The 22418-nt window shown below is 39.2% G+C and overlaps 1 protein-coding gene across 8 annotated transcripts in view; it reads right to left on the reverse strand.

Annotated features, from left to right (window-relative positions):
• Positions 1-21592, reverse strand: part of NKTR (natural killer cell triggering receptor) — a 44908-nt gene extending 23316 nt beyond the window's left edge. For 5 of the 8 annotated variants that reach the window (XM_087917818.1, XM_026720309.2, XM_087917819.1 and 2 more), the window contains exons 1-6: positions 21449-21592; positions 19448-19541; positions 17026-17100; positions 14251-14358; positions 9745-9789; positions 7562-7649 (exon numbers count right to left, since the gene is read on the reverse strand). In XM_087917818.1, coding sequence (XP_087773944.1) covers positions 7562-7649; positions 9745-9789; positions 14251-14358; positions 17026-17100; positions 19448-19505 — 374 coding nt within the window. In that variant the 5' untranslated portion in view covers positions 19506-19541; positions 21449-21592. Of the gene's footprint in view, positions 1-2205; positions 2234-7561; positions 7650-9415; positions 9444-9744; positions 9790-14250; positions 14359-17025; positions 17101-19447; positions 19542-21448 lie in introns of those variants that run through there. The other 3 variants (XM_087917823.1, XM_087917822.1, XM_087917820.1) reach the window with 3 other exon arrangements.
• Between the last annotated feature and the right edge of the window lie 826 nt (positions 21593-22418).

Genomic DNA, 22418 nt, shown 5'->3' on the forward strand with positions numbered 1-22418 from the left:
GGTTGCTAAGTAAGACAGTCTGAAATGGCCAATTTCTTTTGCCTGAAGGCAATATAAAACACCAGTTTCTGCCAAAAAAAATGTAAATCATGGTCATGTGAGCATGGGACCCAATAAATGGGAGTTGGTTGCCAGATGCCCAAAATATGATCATGTGATTGGGGGTGGGGTGGGGGTGGTAGCTGTCAGAACTTTCAATCTGGGCCATAAATGCTTTTTCGGAATCTGCCACAACTTTGAAGAGCGGCTAAGCAACCAGCCATAAGTAGAAGAGTACCTGTTGCTGTATTGATATGTGCTTGCTCAAAATACCACAGAACGTATCTTACTAGCAGATCCCCTCTAGATACAATCACAATGTGAGTCTCATCAGCCGCAAACATGACCTTGTTGTTTTGAAGATTTTACAAATATTGTTGGTCAGGTCTCATTTTTCGACTGGGGCTCTCACCCTGCCCATACAGGGGATGATTATTTCAGGGCCCGTGGTCAGTAAGGCAACTTACCTACTATTCCTTTCTGCAAAGCTAGAAAAATTAACAGAATTATTTGCTGATCAAGTCAACACGGGCAGGGCGGTCTCTACAGACATTTGCCTCAAACGTTACAGGGCTTCCTGCTTGAGCAGAGGGTTGGACTAGAAGACCTCCAGGGTCTTTTTTCTAGCTCTGTTATTCTGTTTGACCCGTCTGCTCTCAAGCCCTGAGGGACACGAAAACAGGCAAGGATCAACATGCAGCTGCCTGGCTCTTTGAGCTCTTAAAATGAATAAAGAACACGGGGCCCATTAGGGCATTTGATTCAGGAAGCAGAAATGCGAGTTCTTATTATTATCATTCCTTTTTGCAAAGAGAAAAGAAGCAAAATCTGTCGGGAATGAAATGAGGACTGGGAGGCAAGCGGGGTCTTTCTTAAGTCAACTAAAAGATTAAGCAGTGTTACTCTGTTGGAATAGCCTTGTGCCTTCAGAGAAACGAACAGACAGAAGAAGAATCATTTTATGTGCTCCAAACGCTAAAGAATATTCAAAAATGTGGAGTAGAAATATTAAGCATTAGCTTGCCGGCACGTGGCTGTTAAATGTGTTACTGCTATGGCTAAGCCTAATTGCATAGACTATGTATGCAGTGAATTTCATATGTATGAACTAAATAGGGGAATTAAAGATATAGATACGTATTAGATACTTGTAATTGAGGCCCATAAACTGAAATGTTATTTCTGGCCCAAGTATGGGGGAGGCGGGAGATCTCAGCAGGTTCACTCAGCCTCAGTTCCCCTTTCTATAAAACAACCCGAATCTAGTGAGGACATGAACAGAATTGTGTAATTTAAATACAACCAAAGTGACTGAACTGAAATCCAGAATTAGAAAAAATTACCAAGAGGCTAATAAGATTGAGAATCACTGTAACACCCCCCAGTTCTAAATTAAAGTATCCATCAGTTTTGAAGTATTTTTACTAGTTTTCATCATAAAGATACTTTGGATCATTGCCTTTAATTCAAACACAAAGCATTTTCAGAAAAACAGGGAGAAAGAAAAAAAAAAACGTTTGAACAGCATTAATAGCAAGAATTCTTAACTATACCTTACCTATTGTCTTCCTCCAAAATAGAAGTGTGTTATAAGCTCAGAACTTTTCATGTAATATTACTGAAATACTTGTTTCAAAATATGTTATTTAAACTGGTGGGTGTAAAACAGCTTACTCAAACCTTTGCGTTTAATATTATTGAAATACCAATTTCAAAGTATGGTTATTTAAACTGGTGGGTATAAACCAACTACGAACATTTTAACTATTTAACTATTTTTTTCCCCTTGATAATAGTTTGCAGGAACATATCAACTACTGATCTAGGTATTCTTTGTTTTTTCAAAGCCATCCCCCACTTAAACCCCACCACCCCACCACCCAACCCCCACTTATAGAAAAATGACTGAAAAAATTGTATTTCAAAACTGAAAAAAGTTACTTCTATAATTAGTAAGAATTTTTGCATGGTTTATCCTGAATTGGGGCTATAAAGAAGTCTCTCTCTTTCTCAACCCCAGGGAGAACACCACAAGATTCAATTCACATATGATCAGAAAAAAGACAAGAAAGACAGAAAGGAGAAAATGAAAAGGAGGGGAAGGAAGAGGGAGAAAGAGGGAAAGCGAGAAAGAAAGAACACAGCCTTAGAGGAATGAGACATTACCTTTGGAGCGCACGATGTAACACTGTTTCTGTAAATTTTACACAAAAATGGCAAGAAATAAATTGTAGTACAATTCCAAACAAACTTGAGACTATGTTTAATACAGCTTTTAAGTACTTTTTTTTTCTGCGTTTCAGCTGAATGCAATTTTCTATGTGTATGCAAAACCAAGGTCACTTTAAAAAAAAAATAGAGCTCTAATTTTTCTTTATGTTCACCTTTGTTTGTTTAGGGTTCAGGGTTTATACCAGTAGAAATAGGATTAGTTTAGGCACTGAAGAGTCACTACAAAAAAAAAAGACTCAATTAAAATTCTCTGTCCAGCAAATCATTGGTCGTTTGCCTAGACTTGTTGCATGCAAGTTATGATGACATGTGTAAAGTTACTAGAGCGATTTGTTTGTGTTACAAAAAGGATTACAGGTAGCCCTCGACCTATGACCACAACTGAGCCCAACATTTACGTTGCTAAGCAAGGCAGTTCTTAAGTGAATTTTGCCCCATTTTACAACTTTCTTGCCACAACTGGTAAGCAAATCACTGCAGTTGTTAAATTAAGTCACAAGATTGTTAAGCGAATCTGGCTTCCCCATTGACTTTGCTTGTCCGAAAGTTGCAAAAGGGGGATCACATGACACACACACACACACCCAGGGACATTGCGACCGTCACAAATATGAGTTGGTTGCCAAGTGTCTGAATTCTGGTCACATGACCACGAGGATGCTGCAACGGTCGTAAATGTGAAAAAGGCCCGTAAGTCCCTTTTTTTCAACTTCAACAGCCACTAAATGATCAGTTGTTACATCGAGGGCTAACTGTACTGAAAAGACTTATACTCAGAAAAGGGTTGGAGAGAGGCATAGGGAGGGACACTCATTTTAAAAAGGTCCTTCCACAAATCAAAGCACTACATAAATATCAATAAAGGCAGGAATTATCTGGGTTTCCAGCACGGTCAGGAATAAGCCCTGCATTGCAGGCAGGATTAATCTTGGTGATGCTTTGGGTTGTTAACAGGCCAGAAAAAAATCAGTAACGTAAAGCTTTCGACCCACTTGTAAATGCTAGTGAGATCGGAAATCATACGGTTATAATAAATGTGGGTGTGTTATACCATTCTTCTCACAAATCGCGATAATCGCTGGGATTAGTTAAGTGAAAGCTCTCGTTTTAAACAGGCCTCGCGTGGTTTGAATGCTTCAACCACTTGATTCATGTTTCATCTGCACCTATCTGCAGACTCCCACAGGGCTCATATACTTATTTAAGGAACAATTTATGACACCAAAAAAAATTCAGGTTAAAGGTGTAAGAAAATTATGCAAAGGGATACTTTTTTTTTTGCAGCAACTTTTCAATTGAAATAATCCCAAGCATGTGCAGTTCAATAACCTTTGAATTCCATCAATTTTTAGAATTCCACCCCACCCCAGAACTTAAAACCGAAAAGTAACAAAGCTGAAGAAAACCTTAAATATCCTAGGTAGAATAATCAGAAACCTCATCTCTCTCTCTCTCTCTCTCTCTGTCTCTGTCTCTGTCTCTCTCTCCCCATCCATCCTTCCTAGTCACATTAGAAAAAGATGAAAAACTGTTCCAAAATATTTACAACTGAAAAAAAGAAAATGTCAACCACATATATATATAATGGGCCATTTCAACCAACCGCAGTTTGCAGTACAAATGTTAATATTTGGGTGTGCCTGAGGGTGGGGGCAGAGAGAAGATACGATCAGCAGCACACACAAAAAAATCACTGTCTTCTAAGCCGTTATCCTCACCTATTTTATCACCAGTTAACTGAGTTTCAACATGCTTGGGATAAACACGTGTCCATCATCCAACAAAAATCAATTAAATAAATAATAATAACAATAAAATAAAAAAGTAAAAGTAAAGATATAAATGAAACTAAAAGCGCAACAAAAACACACAAAAAACTCTCAAACGGATCACTGGGTCTTTTTTCTGCCGTCAGTTTTCTATGAGTTGCTTCCCTGGCTCCAGAAAACCTGTACTGAGCACTGCATTGTACCATAACTTATTTCTTACAATATACCTTGTTTCAAACTCTATTGCTTCTCAACTTGCTTTGTAGATTGGCAGTGGCATCCTAAAAATTCAATCCACGAGCAGAAATATTGTTTTTTTTTGCCCTTGCAATATTGTTTAAGCCCTTCCCTATGAAAAGTCTTGGTGCACCTCAAGATGTTGCTAAGTAGGGTGACCACCTAGGTGGCTCTTTAAATTTCAGCCACTTATAAACACTTATAATAATAAACACTTATGATCACTATGAGCCCCCCTTTTTTTTTTGCTAAGCAAGGCAGCCGTTAATTGTGCCCCATTTTGTAAACTTTCTTGCCACAGTTGCTAAGCAAATCATTGCTATTGTTAAGTTAGTCACACAGTTGTTAAGTGAACCTGGTTTTCTCCATTGGGTTTGCTTGTCAAAAGGTCGCAGAAGGGGATCACGTGACCCTGTGACACTGCAACCATCATAAGTATATGCCAGTTGACAAAAATCCAAATTCTGATGTGACCAGTGAGATGCTGCAACGGTTGTTTAAAAGTTTTAAAATGGTCCCTTTTTATAGTGCCACTGTAACTTTGAATGGTCGCCAAATGAATGATTATAAGTCAAGGACTAACAGTACTTTGCAAGGGACAAAAGCTGTATCCTACTTTTGCACAAAAAGCTGTAAACTTATTGAACCTGTAATATTGCTCTTAGTTGAGTTTGAATACAACTTAAAAGTCTGTCATGGCAGAACATGATTATCTTACATCAGCTGCATTTTCACTTATTTAGTCTTTCTTTCACCAAATAATTATTAATTGTAACAATTATATTATAATTATTAAAGTGGGCATATCTATCTCCCCATAACTACTGTTAAACTTATCTTACACAGGACTGTACAGAATTTAAAGTTATACTACAATATATGATAAGTTGCTGGCACCACCTTTTATTGCTAAAAGTGAGACTGTAAGATATAAGTCTTAATGTGTTTTTCTAAATTGTAAGCAGTATAGTCACCTTGTAAGGGAGATGGAAGCCATAAAAACTTAATAAATAATCAGCTGTATTAATCAAGTGCTCTTGTAAATACTGCCGTAATATTAAATAAACTTTAGAGCCCATTAGCTTCATGATCCATATCAAAGTTGTACTTTGCTAGTTCAGAAAAGTTTGAAAACTAGAAAAAAGTATGGAAGAGTTAACGAATTACTTTTATTTTCTACTATACGTCTAATTCATGCCGATCTCAAGCATAAGGGAAACCATCTGTCTGCCAAATGAGACCACAGAAATCTCTATAAAACCTGCATTACCTTCCTAACGAGGTAAAAGTTATTTCCAATTTTATATTGATTTTCCATTTTGGGGACATTCCTTAGGAAGTAAGCTAAATGTACCTCTTATCTGAACATTATTCAATAATGGCAGAGACCTCTTTTTAATTTAATCTTCTAAAAAAGTGATCCCTTTAAGAAGGTAACGAAGCACCATTCATTCTTATCAAGAAAGATGGCAAACTTGAGGGGGAAAAAGCATCATATATAGCAACCAGGACAGGAGTTCTACTAAACATGCTTGAAATCAGTAACAGCCAAAATTCATCAAATACCAAAAATCCAAGTTGTCTTGTCTTAAACACAAGATGAAATGAATACAGCTTGTGTTTTTTTAAATGCTGATACTGGAATATAGGTGGAGGAATAGGAAAAGAGAGAATGTTGAACCACAGATTCTAATAAAATCCAGCAAAATCACTTGGAGTACAACAGGTTAAATTCACTTTAACAGGTACCTCTTGCTAACAAAATTAAAAATTCGGAATAAGTTTTGTAACCAAATTCCTCAAATACATAACTCTACCACTCTAGTAAGATTTTCAAAGGGATAGAAAATGCGAGCAAAAATTAATATGGAATCTTCATAACAAATGTTAAAATTACATTGTACCTGGCTATCTGTAAATTAACACTGGTCAAAATAAACTTTTATTATACAGGTAGCCCTTGAATTACAACCGTAATTGAATCTGGAATTACAGTCATAAATCATTAGGGTTGTAAGTTCACATTACTAGGTGTGAAGTTGCAAGTTTTTTTTCACAACGGTCATTAAGCAAATGCAGTGGTCATTAAGTGAATCCATTTTCACCTAAGAGGTAATTTTTGCCAGAAACCAGAAGCAGATGCCAGAAACTCGCAAAGATGAGTAGAAAAGTAGTCACATGACTTTGGGATGCTGCAAAGAGCCCTACATAAGTAAGTTGGTTGCAAGCATGCAAATTACAGTCATATAACATGGTGTGTGTTGTGTGTATGTTTGCATGTGTCTGTCATAACTCCAAAAATGGATTTTAAGTAGCTCTGGGAGGCTCCATCATTAAACAGCCAGCTGTAAGCTGAGGGCTGCCTGTAGATGATTATAAAGGTAGTTCTCAACTCATAACTACAACTGAGCCCAAAAGTTGTGTTACTAACCAAGACAGTTAAGTGAATTTTGCTCATTTTATGACCTTTATTGCCACAGTTAAGTGAATCACTGCAGTTATTAAGTTAGTAACGCAGATGTTAAGTGAATCTGGCTTCCCCACTGATGTTGCTGGTCACAAAAGGGATCACATGATCCCAGAACACTGCAACCATCATAAATATGAACCAGTTGTCAAGCATCCAAATTTTAATCATGTGACTGTGGAGATATTGCAACGGCCATAAGTATGAAAAATGGTCGTGTTATTTTTTTCCAGTGCCGTTGTAACTTTGAACTGTCACTAAATGAATGGTTGTTAAGTCAAGGGCCACCTGTATTTTCTATTAGACCAACTTCAAACATATTCAAGAGGTTTTCCTCACTGGAACTGGTGCATGTCTAAAAGATGGCTGTGTCCCACTGCAACATTAAGATGGCAACCATCTTCACCTTTCATGTGTTAAAAGAAAATGTGTGTGATCTCTCTACCCAAACCATCTCTACACCCCTTTGGGGTCTGGGAATTGATGGCAGATAAAAGCTATGAATTCCACTGCTTTCACGAAAGAAAATGCCTGAAATAAGCTTTTCAGAATTTGAGATTCACCTCAAGAGATTTTTGTAAGAGAACATGAATAATAAATAATTTAAGATAATGCCTTTATATTCTGGCAGGGACCATGCAAAGCTAATGAATTTAAAATCAGCACTGAAAACCAAATAATTGCCTTTCATTGGTAAAAAGCAGACATCTGCCTTTCAGTTCCTGTCCTCTGAGTAAATATTTTGGCAATACCATCTTTCTTATGAACAGTGATTGGGCTTTTAAGAAAACACAACTCTCAAATGAAGTTTACTTACATGAAAAACTGGGAACCATTCGTATGTTTCCCTCTGTTTGCCATTGACAAAAGAAAGGCTCGGTCATGTTTCAAAATAAAGTTTTCATCTGTTTCGAAAGAGGAGACAAAGCAGAGATAAATCAGCCTCCCCTGGCAATTAGACCCTTTCCAAGTATCAATCGTGAAGAATTATCCCATTTTTCAGTAAAAACTCAAAAACAATCTATGCCATTAGAAAGACAGTTTGCACGCAAGCAATCGTTGAGCAGCATTTAATTGAGAATATTCGGAAGTTTCGGTATTACAAGCCACTTTACCATTTTGTTCACCGCTTTTGTGGGATCTCTGGCTGTTCTTCAACATTGCAGAGAGTTCTTCAGGCCTGCTGTTGAAATACATTTCCTCTGGTTGCAGAATAAGCAGATCACACATGCAGTTCCACGGAACCAATATATATTCCTTTGGCACAACCATCAACCAACCACAGTTAACTTGCATTTCAGTGAATGTCTCCGTGAAATAAGAGCACTAAGGAAGTTCAATTTTCCTTTGTGAAAAGACAACAAGCCTTGAGATTGTTGTTTTTTTTTAAAAAAAAATCTGTGTAGATGAGTGCTTCTCAATTCTGGCACCTTTTAAGATGTGTGGACTTCAAATCCCAGAATTCCTCAGCCAGCCTTGGTGAATTCTGGCAGTTGAAGCCTGCATATCTTAGCTTTGCCAAAGTTGAGAAACACCAGTGTAGATACTTCCTTAATGTTAATTGACTGGCAATAAGGTAAGAACAATTCCAAAGCATTTTCTCCAGAAATCCATAGGCTAAAAATCACCAGCATGCAAAAAAGTTGGGGTTGGATCAGAAAACACAGAATCCTCTACAACAAAAAGCCTCTTTATTTGATCTGGACAGAGAAACCACTTCGACTCCTTCACAAAAGTAATTGAACTAATTACATGGCATCCTGGGGCTCTCTTGAGCTTGGTAGTTTTCTGGTAGACGTTTCATGACCCAACTCGGTAACATCATGAATGTTAGAAGCTAGAAGCCCACTCCTTTCTAGCACTGATGATGTTACCGAGTTGGGTCACCTAATGTCTCAAGCTGAGAGAGCACCAGGGACCTCGCACCGCAGTTCAACCCTGAGCTACAAATGTTCTATCAGTAACTAAATTATGATTTGTTTCTTAAGCTAATTCTCAACTACAAACAACAGCCATCAACAAAATGAGAACGTCACGTAGATTTCTTTCAGTTTCACTGTGGAAAAATCTCATTTTACAACATGCTGTTTTGACTGATGATTACTGGCAGCTTTACCTGAATTTTATTAAAAGCTGTAACTGTACAATACCAGGACAGCTGTACTTACCCAATTCAAAATCTTAGAAGAACCAAAAACCTTTACAATACAGATTGGCAGAAGAACAGAAGAATAATTGCTGTTGTATTCTATGATTAAGCACTTTTATTTAGAATGCTATTTTGTACAAAGCAACTCATTTAGAAAAGGTTATTCTTTTCTACCTAAGTATGTTCAGGATGTATTTGGAACCAACCTAACAAGAAAAACTGTTTTGTGTCCGATTAAAATCCATCACGTTTAAAACATGCCCAAATAATTGAGAAGACACATACAAACTTCGAAAAGGGCAGGGAAAGGGAAGGAGCACCTGAGTTGAAAAACAAGTAGGTGACATCCCAAGGACATCTTGTTCCAAACCCAAGGCCATCTTGGGCCTCTCAAACTTATTTTTGGGGTTCCTCTCCAAAGCTACATGGACCCAGCCACAAATTCATTAACAGCCGACCAGAGATTTATTAGGAAGGGTGTAGGGGAACAGTTTGAATTTGTGTTGAGCTTTTGTGTCTTACCTTTTCATTTTGCAAAAGATCACATTCTCTATAAACAAAAGAATATGTTGACAGTTTTAGGCAGGAAGACAGGAGTTGGCATGAATCAAGTTGGCTAGCCTCCATGCTGAAGTCAAGTTTTAACCACTACAATTGCCGCCATAAATGTTGACTGTTAACGCTAACATTTACAGTCTTAAGACTTTTAAAACTCTCATGCACACAGAGAATATCCATGCAATATTATACTTTCATGCAAGAGGAACTATATAAACCTGGTTATGAAAAGCTGAAATTGGAATTTGCAAAGCTGAAGCCACGGAGGTTTATAATAACTGCTTGGAGCTTACCTTTAAAGTATCCTCCATAAATAGATTCACCCCCTTTTCCGTTACCTAGTGTGAAGAAGGTACAATGTTAAATCCTGGAAAATGCAGCTAAATAATTTAACTGGTGACATAGTATGTTTACCAATGAAAAATCAGCAGCGGAGCCTGCAAGATTCCTCATTTTAAAATACAGGTAAGTTGCAATTTTAGGTACACCTTGACTTACGAACACAATTGAGTCCAAAGTTTCTGTCACTAAGCAAGACAGAAGTGAGTTTTGCCCCATTTTATAACCTTTCTCGCCATAGTTGTTAAGCTAGTCACTGCAGTTGATAAGTTACCATCAGGGTTGTTAAGTGAATCTGGCTTCTGCAGTGACTCTGCTTGTGAGAAGGTTGCAAAAGGGGATCACGTGACTCCAGGACACTGCAACCGTCATAAATAGGAGTCAGTTGCCAAGCATCTGAATTCTGATCATATGACCATGGGGATACTGCAACAGTCACGTGAAAAATGGTCATAAGTCATTTTTTTTTCAGTGCTGTTGTAACTTTGAACCATCACTAAACAAACTATCATAAGTTGAGGGCTACCTGTAGCACTAAATAATTTCACTTATCGCATAGCATGTCTACCAGAGAGGAATTGAAAATAGTCCCAGTGAAATTCGTAAGTTTAAATTACAAGTAGTTCACAATTAAGGTAACTGAGTGCAGATGGTAACAGGTACATTTTAGATATCAACAGAAGGTACAGAGTCCTCAACAAATGACCGTAACAGAGCCTGTCCATTACCAAAATGGGACAACTTGCCACAGCCAACTCACCAGTTAACTCACTATTCCGGGACAATTCTAATTAACTATTTAAAATAAATAAATGATTTAATTTTTGCCGTTCCCATTTCATTCTGTCCCTCCTTTAGTATCAATACTTTAATTATTTGATTCCACCATTTCTTTGATATTAGAGTAACTCTTGTCCCGCGGTGAGTTGTCCTCTGGCGAACTGCTCATGGTGAGTTGGCTGTAGCAAATGGTCACACACACACCCATTAGGGTCTATCGTTTGTCGTGGCGGTTGTAAGAGAGAATACTGTGGCCATTAAGTGAATGTGGAAGTCATAAGCATGAGAGTTGGCCTGGCTGAAAATTGAAAGCGCTGGTTTTCAGCAAAACTGTTCTAAAATGCTGTGACTGTGGAATGCTGCCTTAAGAGAGGTGTTGCGATCATGTGATTGCTGGACAATTGGAACTTATATGGGCCTTAAGTCCCCCTTTTCAGGTACATTGTAACTGAATGCAATTTATAGGAACCCTGGTGGCACAATGGTTAGAATGCAGTATTGCAGTTAACTCACTGCTGTCTGCCAGGAGTTCAATCCTGACAGGTCTCAAGGTTGACTCAGCCTTCCATTGGTCTGAAGTTGGTAAAATGAGGACTCGGATTGTTGGCAGTAAAAGGCTGACCCTATAAACTTAGAGCAGTGGTCGCCAACTGGTGGGCTGGGGACCGCTAGTGGTCCATGAGAAAATGTTGGTGGTCTGCAGAGAAATGTCCCCCCCTCCCAAAGCAATTAATCCAGGCTGTGCGGGAACACAAAGTTGCACACACATCCATATGGCCCACCCACCTGCTGACCCCCACCCTTCAGCCTGATGTTTGTGGGAAAGTTGGTCCCATATTCCAGAGCTACAGTAGTCACAAGACTGGCCCTTTGGTCACCAACGTCAGCAAGCCACCATCGGTCAAAATTCATATTAGTGGTCCACGGGATTTAAAATTATGTGTTTGGTGGTCCCTGAGATCCAAAACCACTTAGAGTAAAGTGGTTTAAAGCACTGTAAAGAGCTGTGAAGTGGTATATAAGTCTAAGTGCTATTGCCAAATGGGGTTTTGTTGTGATCACGTGACTGTGGGAAGGCTGACCCCTGGTACTTAGGATGTGGGTCGCAAGTCCCCCTTTACAGGTAGGTTGTATCTTTAAAAGTTTGCTAAGTGACCAGTGATAAGGTAAGGACTATATGTATACCTTAAACTCTATTATTGTTCTGCACTATTTCATAACAAACAAACATATACATATTTATGCTTAAAATACTCAATTGCCTATCTTCATCAAGATGGAATAATTACATATATTTTCCATAGAAATGTCACTTTTAACATAGGTAGTCCTCAACTTATGACCACACTTGAGCCAAGCATTTGCTAAGCAAGACAGTTGTTAGGTTTTGCCCCATTTTATGACCTTCGTTGCCACAGTTGTTAAGTGAATCGCTGCAGTTGTTAAGTTAGCAGCATAGTTATTAAGTGAATCTGACTTCCCCATTTACTTGGCTCATCAGAAGGTCGCAAAAGGGAATTACATGACACTGCAACCATCATAAATATGAGACAGCTGCCAAGCGTCATAATTTTAGTCATGTAACCATGGGGATGCTGCAAAGGTTGTGTGAAAAATGGTCATGTCACTTTATTCAGTGCCATTGTAACTTCAAACAGCCACTAAATGAATGGTTTGAAATGTAATCCAAATAATGCAACCATTTTATGGGACTGATTAACCGCACTAATCAAGAGCCATCTGTTGTTTATGAAAGGAATTTCCTCAAGTACATCTTGGCTGCTGTTTATTGAAATTGCACTGTTCATTGTTAACTTTGAGATAAGTCTAACTGAATCCTCCCTAAAAACAACACTATCTTGGCACATGTGCAAAACAACCCATGAAAACTACATCTCCTTCTCATTTTATCTTTAAGAGATTACACAAATAGGGAAACACAAAAGAGTGTCTGTGAAGATGCCAGATTTGGTCCCGAGAGGAAAAAAATTAAGCTGTGGTTTTTGGAACAGGCTGGGAAAGCAACACTTAGTTTCTCTTCTCAAAATCTTTTTCTCTCTCTTTTTATAGCTGCTTCCTATGAGGATTTGATCTCACATTAACTCTTAGCATTAGGGACGTTCTCTTTACATTTAAGTAAGACTTACACAGGGTGTGTGAACATTTTGTAGCAATGACTAAATTAAGCATTCATGATTAATCATGCATGCCAGCTAACAATAGCAACAGCAATAGCACTATATACAGTGCTTTACAGCGCTCTCTAAGCAGTTTACAGAGGCAGCATATTGCCCGCAACAATCTGGACCCTCATTTGGAAGGATGGAAGTCTGAGTCAACCTTGAATCTGGCTTCCCCATTGACTTTACCTGTCAGAAGGTCACAAAAGGGGATCACATGACCCCGGGGACATTGCAGCTGTCATAAACATGAGTCAGTTGGTAAGCACCTGAATTTTGATCACGTGACCATTGGGATGCTTTAACGGTCGTAAGTGTGAAAAATGGACATAGATCACTTTTTTCAGGGCAGATTTAACTTTGAACCAGTCACTAAGCAAACTGTTGCAAGTGAAGGACTACCTGTACAGCTGGCCCTTGACTTACGTCCGGTTGTCTAGTAACTGTTCAAAATACAGTGGACCTGCGCAAAAGCTACTACAATCCAGTCCTGAAGTTGTGGTCGCTGCAGCACTGTTCTAGTTCTTTATCTTACAACCAACTGCAGAGATGCTGCAGTGACACACACCCCCCCCCCCCAAAATTATCACTCCTCTACAAAATCCCCACAGGCCTTGAGGCTGCTTCCTACACACTGTCCTCCTCACTTCCTTCCAACCATCACTGGAACTCAGATCGGGAAAGAAGGACAGACCGCTGTGTTCCTGGGCTATGTGGTGTGATCTTGGAAGCGGACACCATTTTCAGGGAGGTCACACTGAATTGTGGTCGTTCAGAAAATGGGAGTCATTTGTGGGATTGCACTACAGGGTTAATCAACAGAGTGGCTTGCTTTGCCTCCCTGATCTAAGCTCTGGAGATCTTTGGGAGATAAGCGCATGATGGGAGATGCAGGGTGAGGGTATGGGACTCAGTGGGGTAGGAAGGGACCCCAAGGAGCGGAAAGCAGGGCAAGGGGTGTCTCAGGGGCTATGGGAGGTCAAGGCAGGGGCTGCATTGCACCCACACGTTTGTTTCATGACTGGATTGAGGAAAGCAAGGATGGGGCAGTCGCAAGCGAGGCGATCACGTGGGGTGCTCCACTTAATGGCCATCATGACCTGCAACTGTAAAAAGCAGGCTCCATTACAGTAGGTCGATTAACTACTACATATTATAACAACAACGACAATAATAATAATATTCAGGCTAAATTTTAGAATCAGATGGGGATAGGATTTTACCTTATATAAAACTCTAATTAGAATGCCTTTTAAAAAAACTAGTGGTTTAATTCCAGATGTAACCTGCCCTTAAAGTTACCATTCTTATAATGTAATATGAGAGCTAACAACATACCTAATCTATTTATTTTTCCAGAAAAGAAAGAAAGGATCATTTACTCTAGATATAGATTCAAACACCTCATAATACTTTTTGCAGGCAACTGATAAATTTGGGCAACCTTTTAATTACAATGGAAACCTCTCCTCCAATTTGGGGTGAGGTCGTTTCATCTACCTTCGCTAAAGTCTCCGCCTTGAATTATGAAGCTTTTAACCACGCGATGGAAAGTTGAACCTTTGTAGCAAAGCTTTTTTCCAGTTGTTTTCCCAATTCCCTTTTCACCTATAAGGAGGAAATATATGTAAATTTACAAGCCATGATGTCAAAGAGACGAATGAGTCAACAACTTGGTCTCACGTCACTTAAAGCCATAGGTGGTGATAATGCCACAAATGTGTCCAGTTGTATCTCCTGCACATAGCTGGACAAGCATGACTTCTAAATAATCACCTACATTTGGCAGAGCTTCTGTTCCAAATGGAAGACACTACTACAGTATCAGGAGCTAAATACAGAGGGAAGCCATTTTTGACTGCCAATTAAGACTTCATTAAAGTAGCAGGATGAAGGTCTATGAAGATCCTCAGCCATCCGGGTCATCGTTGCCCCAAAGATGCTTTCTTCAAGAGACAACTGGCCTTCCTTTGGTTTTTCCTTGACGATGTTTTGCTTCTCATCCAAGAAGATTCTTCAATTTGACTGGATGGTGGGGAATGGAAGTTTTTATATTCCTTGTAGTCACCTGGTTGTTACAGAGTAGTTGAGGCTACAGTCCTTTCAGCAGTTCCAAGAAGGTTCTACACCCATTTGCACTATTCAGCTGACCCTGAGGGCACAGAGTAATCTCCAAGTAGCCTCAACAGCTTTCTAACGACCAGATGAGTGCAAAGAATACAATTCTTCCATTCCCCACCATTCAGTCAGAACTGAAGAAGCTTCTTGGATGAGAAGTGAAATATCTTCAAGAAAAAACAAAGTTTTTTGAAAAAGCACCTTTGGGATAGCAGGATGAAGTATTGTCCAGAAATACAGATGACGTGTTTCACTGTTATCAAGTCATAGTTGGATGCTTTGACAATGCTTTTTTTTTTCCTGGCATGGGGATGTCACAATATAGAAACGTTCCATCCAGAGAAATGTGCTTGGAGTTGCCTTGAATGGTGAAATGGGCAGCAAATATACTTGATACCATCGGCATTGACAAAAATCACCATCGGTCAATTGCAAAAGCCAACTTTACTTGGACCAGCTGACATCCTGCAACAATACCTTTAACACCATCAAACATCCACGTCTGCCTATGCCAGGTCCTTGGGAAGGACTCGAAAGATGGACAAAAAGGCCCAATCCAGTCTGAACATCTGGCTGACTGTGCGACGAATAACAACAACAATAATAATGTTAAAAAGGATATAGGTAGTCCTTGACTTATGACCACAATTTGGACTGGAATTTCTGTTGCTAAGCAAGACTTAGTGTTAAGTGAGCGGCACGCAATTTTTGCCAAAGTTGTTAAGCAAATCACTGCAGTTGTTATGTGAATCACACATCATTTACCAAGCCTGGCTTCCCCATGGAGTTTGCTTGTCAGAAGCTGGCTAGCAAGGTTGCAAATGGCGATCGTGACCTCAAGATGCTGCAACTATTTTATTTATAGATTATACTATGCTATGCTATGCTATTCTATGCTATGCTATGCTATGCTATGCTATACTATACATATGCCCAAATTCTGATCACGTGATGGGGGCAACATTGTGCAGGTTGTTAAGTGTGAGAATCAATTATTAACTTCAGCTTTTTTTCCAGTGTTATCGTAACTTTGAACAACCACTAAATGTAAGGTTGTAAGTCAAGGACTACCTGTATGGAATCAGGACCCCACAAACAACTTAAGTTTTTTCCTACTCGCTAGCTCTTCCACCGCTTTAATGTTTAATGTCGCTGATAAGATGTTAGTCAAGCTGATTTAGCTGTTATTAATCATATTTTGGCTCACTGCTTCTCTCTAGGATTGGGCTGAAAAAACCCACTACGGATGGGATGTTGAAATTCCTGGGAGCAGATGAAATTCCAGGTTCCCTTGAGCATCAGCAGGGAAAAGGGCTACTAACACCCAATATCGCAGTACAGCTCAACTCTGTAACTTTCAAAGATACTCTGTATCAAATATAACTCTGCAAAAATAACATTTAGTTATAACTAAGTAACACTTAGACATTCCATTTTTATCCTTTTGTTCAAGCTCAATGAAAGAGTATAGGCAGTCCTCAACCTACAACTACAATTGAGCCCAACATTTCTGTTGCTAAGTGAGACAGCTGTTAAGTGGGTTTTGCCCCCTTTTATCATCTTTTTTATAAACTGTTGTTAAATGAATCACTGTAGTTCTTAAGTTCATCACACGGTTCTTAAGTGAATCTGGGCTTCCCCATTGACTTTGCTTGTTGGAAGGTCACAAAAGGGGATCATGTGACCCCAGGACACTGCAACCGTCATAAATATGAGTTAGTTGCCAAGCATTTCAATTTTGATCATGTGACCATGGGGATTGCTGCAAAATGACATAAGTCACATTTTTCAATGACATAGTAACTCCAAATGGTCACTAAACGCACTGTTGTGAGTCAAGGACTATCTGTATACAGTTCACTTTTGTAGCAGGCTTCAGTCCACTCCTAACAGACATTTCCAAAAAAGAGATCCTACGATAAGCATCTGATGCCCTAAAGGAAATGTTACTCTATAGGAACTAATAATTTGAAAAAGACTGTGTGTTACATATTTTTTTATGTAACAAATTATGCTAAGCACAATTTCTGGCATTTAAGAAAGAAACAGGCAGCCATTATGCCTGACCTTGTGTTTCTTTTCCAAGTGGCTTCAAAGATAAAGTCATGGTACATAATTGCGATAAAATTATAGTTCACAACTTTTAACAAGACGTACCTGTGCATAGACAAAGGAAGTTTTTGCAAGTCCTTGGACATACATCAGAGAAAAGCTGAAATATGATACGACCAACTGGAATATAAATTGAAGTTTAATTACATTCCATTTTTAAAATAGCCAAACTCTATCGCAGCTTTTTTATGATTACCTTATCATGAATTTAAACTGTGCTGTGGAAATTAAAACTGTTTTCTCATTTTTCAATTTATATGAACCTTCAATCAGTTTTAACTGCTTGCCCTTTCTCAAACCCACATGTATCTTACAGAAACTGCAATGATCTCACATTCTGTTTTACAGTAAAGAGAGGGAAAACAAGTGAAAGCCACAGCCAGAGAACTTAGAAATGCTTAGTGATGACTTTCATTTTCCACAAATGACCAGGTTAAGTATTTTTATGTGCTCTAATTATAATCCTAGTCCAAAAATAACAATTTTATAACACATCGGAACAAGCAAATTGCAGTGAGAATTTGTAGAACAACAGAAAAGGAATCTTGGTTAGTACCTATTTCCAATCCCTATACCCATGATTAAGTATGTATGTGACTTATACGCATACCTAAACACAAAATATGTACAAGAACTGGTCATAATTCACTTTTTTCAGAGCCATTATAATTTGAAGGATAATTAAATGAATGGTTGTTAAGTCAAGCACTACCTGTAAAGTGACAAGCTTGGTCTTTCCGCAGAAGACATGCAATACAATACAGTATCTTTTTGTCTTTATTATTTTTATAAATAACTCAAGGCAGCAAATATACCTAATATTCCTTCCTCCAACAGCAAACCTAGGAGGTGGGTTTGACAGTGGGAGAGGCCCACAGTAGAAATAGAATTCCCCATCTCCTGGTTATTGGCCCAAAGTCACTCGCTGGGACTATAACGCTCAATCTCCCAGTTTCTAGCCTATGCCTTAGGCACCAGAAATATTGCTTCTATTGTATATTGTTTTGTTTCTGGTTTTATTTTGTATAAGATACCTCAAGTCACTGTGTGAAATGAGAAGCTATGCTTATTTAAGTTATTCCCATACTTTCAGCTAAAAGGAGTAAGGTTTACACGGTTATAGAAAGAAGCATATTTTCATGTCAGTTACCTAAACACAAGTGATACATTTCTGTTTCATATATTAAATAAATACATAAAACACATTTACCAAATAGAAAAAGTATTATTTATGTTTGGATAACTGACATGAGCATAGCTTCTTGCTATAACAATGTAATTACTTTATACCTTTTAGGTGAAAGTATAGGAACCAGAATGTTTAGAATATTAAAAAAAAAACATCTGGACTCATTTTAATTGTTTCTAAGCTGTTTTCCTCCCCTTGAATATTCAAACTAGATTGAAATATGAAAATAAAACACACTTTTATTCCTAAAAACTGATTATAAACCTAAAAGCAACACATCAAGAAATTAGTCAGTGACTGCAGAATAGAAATAGTAAAAGTAGTGTCCTACTTTTACTAAAAAAATTTGACACAGAACTTTCCAAATTTAGAAACACTTGGGGCACATCCCACATTCTACTTATTAAAGTGTTTGGAGTTGGAATAAAGACAGAGAGACAGTTTCATCCTTCCATCCACTTCTAAATTTTTAACAAAGATTTATGATCAGAAAATGTATTTAATCTCACTTTCCCCCCCTACTTATTGGATACAAGGCTGATCTGGCTGCAACAGCTGTCACCTCATTCATTTCCATGCTTCATCTGGCTGATTTCACTCATTTGCACAATAATAATAATCATCAATCATCAGAAATTAAACCAAAATTTTGCTGTACCATGGCAGTATTGTATGGTTTATTTGTCAATACAACAAAAAGCTATGAGACCAAACAAGACATCAGGATGAAAAAGAGAATAAAAGAGTTAAAGGGGACTTTGGAGGTCTTCTAGTCCAATTCTCTTCTCAAGCAGGACACTATACCGTTCTAGACAAGTGGCTGTCCAGTATCTTTTTAAAAACCTCCAGAGATGGAGCACCCTCAATTTCTGAAGGAAAATTATTCTCTTGGTTGATTTTTCTGTTAGGAAATGTCTCCTTAGTTCTAGGACGATTCTCTTCTTTCCAATCACTGTTTTTTGTTTTGCCTTCTGATGCTTTAGGAAAGAGGCTGACCCCTCTTCTCTGTGGCAGCCCTTCAAATATTGAACACTGCTACCATGTCAGCCCTAGTTCTTTTTTTCACTTTGCATTGCTACTCTGAAATACTATTTGACCGTGTATAAAAATAGCATATAATCATTAAAATTCAAGTGCAGCCAGCGACATAAAAGAGGACTGTAAATAAAATCTAATTAATGAGAAGCATTCATTTCCACAAGCATGAATGTGGAGGTATCACGACAGAAATATTCTTTTCATAAAATAAGAGAGACTGATACAGCCGTCAGAACTTACCTGGTTCTCGATTAATTTCAATATCAAAGAAACACTGGGGACGATCCTGTGCCCCCATGGTAGCAAGATGCCGTAATGCCCACTTCTTTACCACCTTCAGGGAAACAGAAGCATATCAAAATTTAAATATTGAATGACTCTTATAGGCACACAGGAGGCTATTTATATGATAAAAAAATGCCCCACCCAGATTATGAAGTAGCCAATAAAATCAAGTACCAAAAGGATGATTCAAAAGGATTCAAAAGGAACTATAATTACTACTGACACTGAGAATTTACTATAGGTAGTCCTTGACGTATATGACTTAAACTTAGACTAACTTTGTCACTTTGAATGTACACTAATCAGCATTCATTAAAATGAAATTTCACTGCGTACAGCTCTCAAAGGGTCTTCACCTCTAATATACACTACATAAACATGACAAAATACAAAGTTATGCATGTATCTATATGTATGACACAGATAAACAACATAGTCTAGTTCAGATGCATACATGTACATGGCGAGAGAAATAAATCTTGCAAGTTTACCCGACGGATGGCCTAGGGAACAAAGCTGTACAGAACCTGGCAGTCCTGCCAGAAATACTTCGAAACCTCCTCCCACAGAGGGGAGCAACAGAAACGAAGACCCTGCAGTGAGTGTGTGAGGTCTCTCACAATGTTTCCAGCTCTAAACACATAGCGCTTGTAAGCAGGATCCTGAATAACAGGGAAACGCACCTCCTACAATCTTCTCGGTTGTCCTCACCACTCTCTCTAGGGACTTTCTTTCTGAGGCACTGCTTCCCTCAAACCAAACAGGGAGGTAGTTTGTTAAAACGCTCTCAATTGTGCCTCTGTAAAGAGTCATCAGGACAGAAGGAGAAAGATGCACAATAGAGTCCAAAATTTCTGCTGCTAAACAAGACCATTGATGACTTTTGCCCCATAACTTTTCTTGCCACAATTGTCAAGTGACTTACTGCAGATTTTAAAGTTAGTAACACAGCTATTAAGTGAATATGGCTTCCATATGGCAGAAGGTTGCAAAAGGGGATAATGTGACCACTGCAACCGTCATGAATAGGAGTCAGTCTGAATTTTGATGTGACCATGGGGATGCTGCAATGGCCATCAAGTGTGGAAAAACAGTCACAAGTCCCTTTTTTCAGTGCCATTGTAACTTGGAACGGTCACTAAATGATCTGCTATAAGTTGAGGATTACCTGTAGTGTCTCTGGGCTGCTTACAATACAAAGCAGAAAAAGGGCCAGGAAACAAAATTTTAAAAATAGATTAGAAAATTACATTTCATATAAACTCCACAGGAACTGAATAGGAAATACATTTATAAAACATATGCCTGTGTCTCTCTGTCTCTGTTTCTGTCTATTTTATATATACACGCACACATTTTATAAATTCAGTATATATTTCTGCACATAATGCATTTGTATGTATCTTTTGTATGCATTATTTGTAATCATAACCAGCGGCTGCACATTCATTATGTCTGCAGCTAAAGTTAAGTATTTCCTCCCCGTTCCAATAGGTTACAAGAAAGAGCATCGGTTCAAATATTGTGCATTTCTGCCCCGTTTCTTACTTTTTAAGTAAAAGGCGGTAATTTAAATATTCATTCAAAAGTATGAAAACGAATGCTTCCTTTGGATTTTACTTAAAGGAAAAAGGAAAAGATTTTCTGCAAGCGAAGGGAGGTGTAAACCGTCCCTTTCCCTCTCTTCTCCGGGCCAAGCAGGGCTGGGAATGATGGGGACTGGAACTCTTTTCCTTGTGAGGAGACGTTAAAGGGAAGCTGAATCTCGTGGGAAAATAGACCTTTTTCGGTAGGAGAGAGGGATTCCATTGAGGCACACGTGAGGAGAAAAACAGCCGCTCGGGCCCCACGAGCATTGGCCTCACTCCTTCGAGAGGACTAGCGCCTTTTGGGTTAATGGGCTAACTGCAGCTCTCGCAGAAGCCCGGCCCGGAGTGAGGAGGGTGGAGTCATTACCTGGCCGCGCCGGAACTACTCGGTCCGTCCTCCGCCCTCGGCCCGCTTCCAGTCAGTCCAGCTCGCGGCCAAGACCCACGGCGCGAAGAAGCCACAAGAGCTTCCCAAAGGTAGCGCCATTAACGGAAATCTTCTGAGGTGAACGACGAAGGGCGGGGCGAGGCGTGGGAATACGCACGCGCACTCCCTCTTAAGGATACGCCCTCGGGATTTCCTCTTCATCCAATTAGCCTTTTCCAACAGACACACCCTCCGCGCGCCAGCTCCGCCGCCCCTTGGCGTTCGTCCCCCTCTCGCTGGGCCACGCCCACCCGCGCTTTCTCCCCCCCCCCCGCCTTTTTTTTCTAGTTTAAATCGCCGAAAAAGGGCGGGCGCCCAACCCGCGCGCCTCGCTCCCTTTTTTCCCTTCCCGTGAGCGAGCGCGGCCCCGCCCCAAAGCTTCGAGGGGTGGAGTCCAAACCGAATCAGCAACAACAACAACAACGAGGGCGGGGGGGGAGAAGGGCTGGTCCGATCTGAAGTCTCGCGAGATCGTCTCGCGGCGGCCCGCCTGCTTTGAGGATGTGGCAGTTGGCTTCTGCCCGTGAGGGAAGGTGTTTGGTGTTGTCTGTCGGGCTCGCCTTTAAAATAACAGTTAAAATATTTAATTTCACCTTTAAAATGCACCTCTCTTCGATCAAAGCCGCAATCAAATTAAGATGTTTACCCTGCAGGCTGTTATTTGCTGCTACTAGTTTTCATTTTTGCCTTCAATAGGTTATTCTTAGTGGTGTATTTCTTCAGAGTCAGCTGCTTCACCCCAGAATTAGATGCGAATTACGCAAAAAGTCATAAAATCAGAATTAAAAACAATCCAAGAATAGGAAGGGGTTTGCTGCCTTACAGAATTTCCTTTTACTTTCTTTTTTGGGGGGGAATATCCTATTTTAATATCCTATTTTTTTTCTGAATATCCTATTTCAACAGGTAG

Source organism: Pseudonaja textilis, chromosome Z, assembly GCF_049901715.1.
Source record: "Pseudonaja textilis isolate UNSWEBS1 chromosome Z, rPseTex1.2, whole genome shotgun sequence".
In the NCBI taxonomy this organism is placed as follows: Eukaryota; Metazoa; Chordata; class Lepidosauria; order Squamata; family Elapidae; genus Pseudonaja; species Pseudonaja textilis.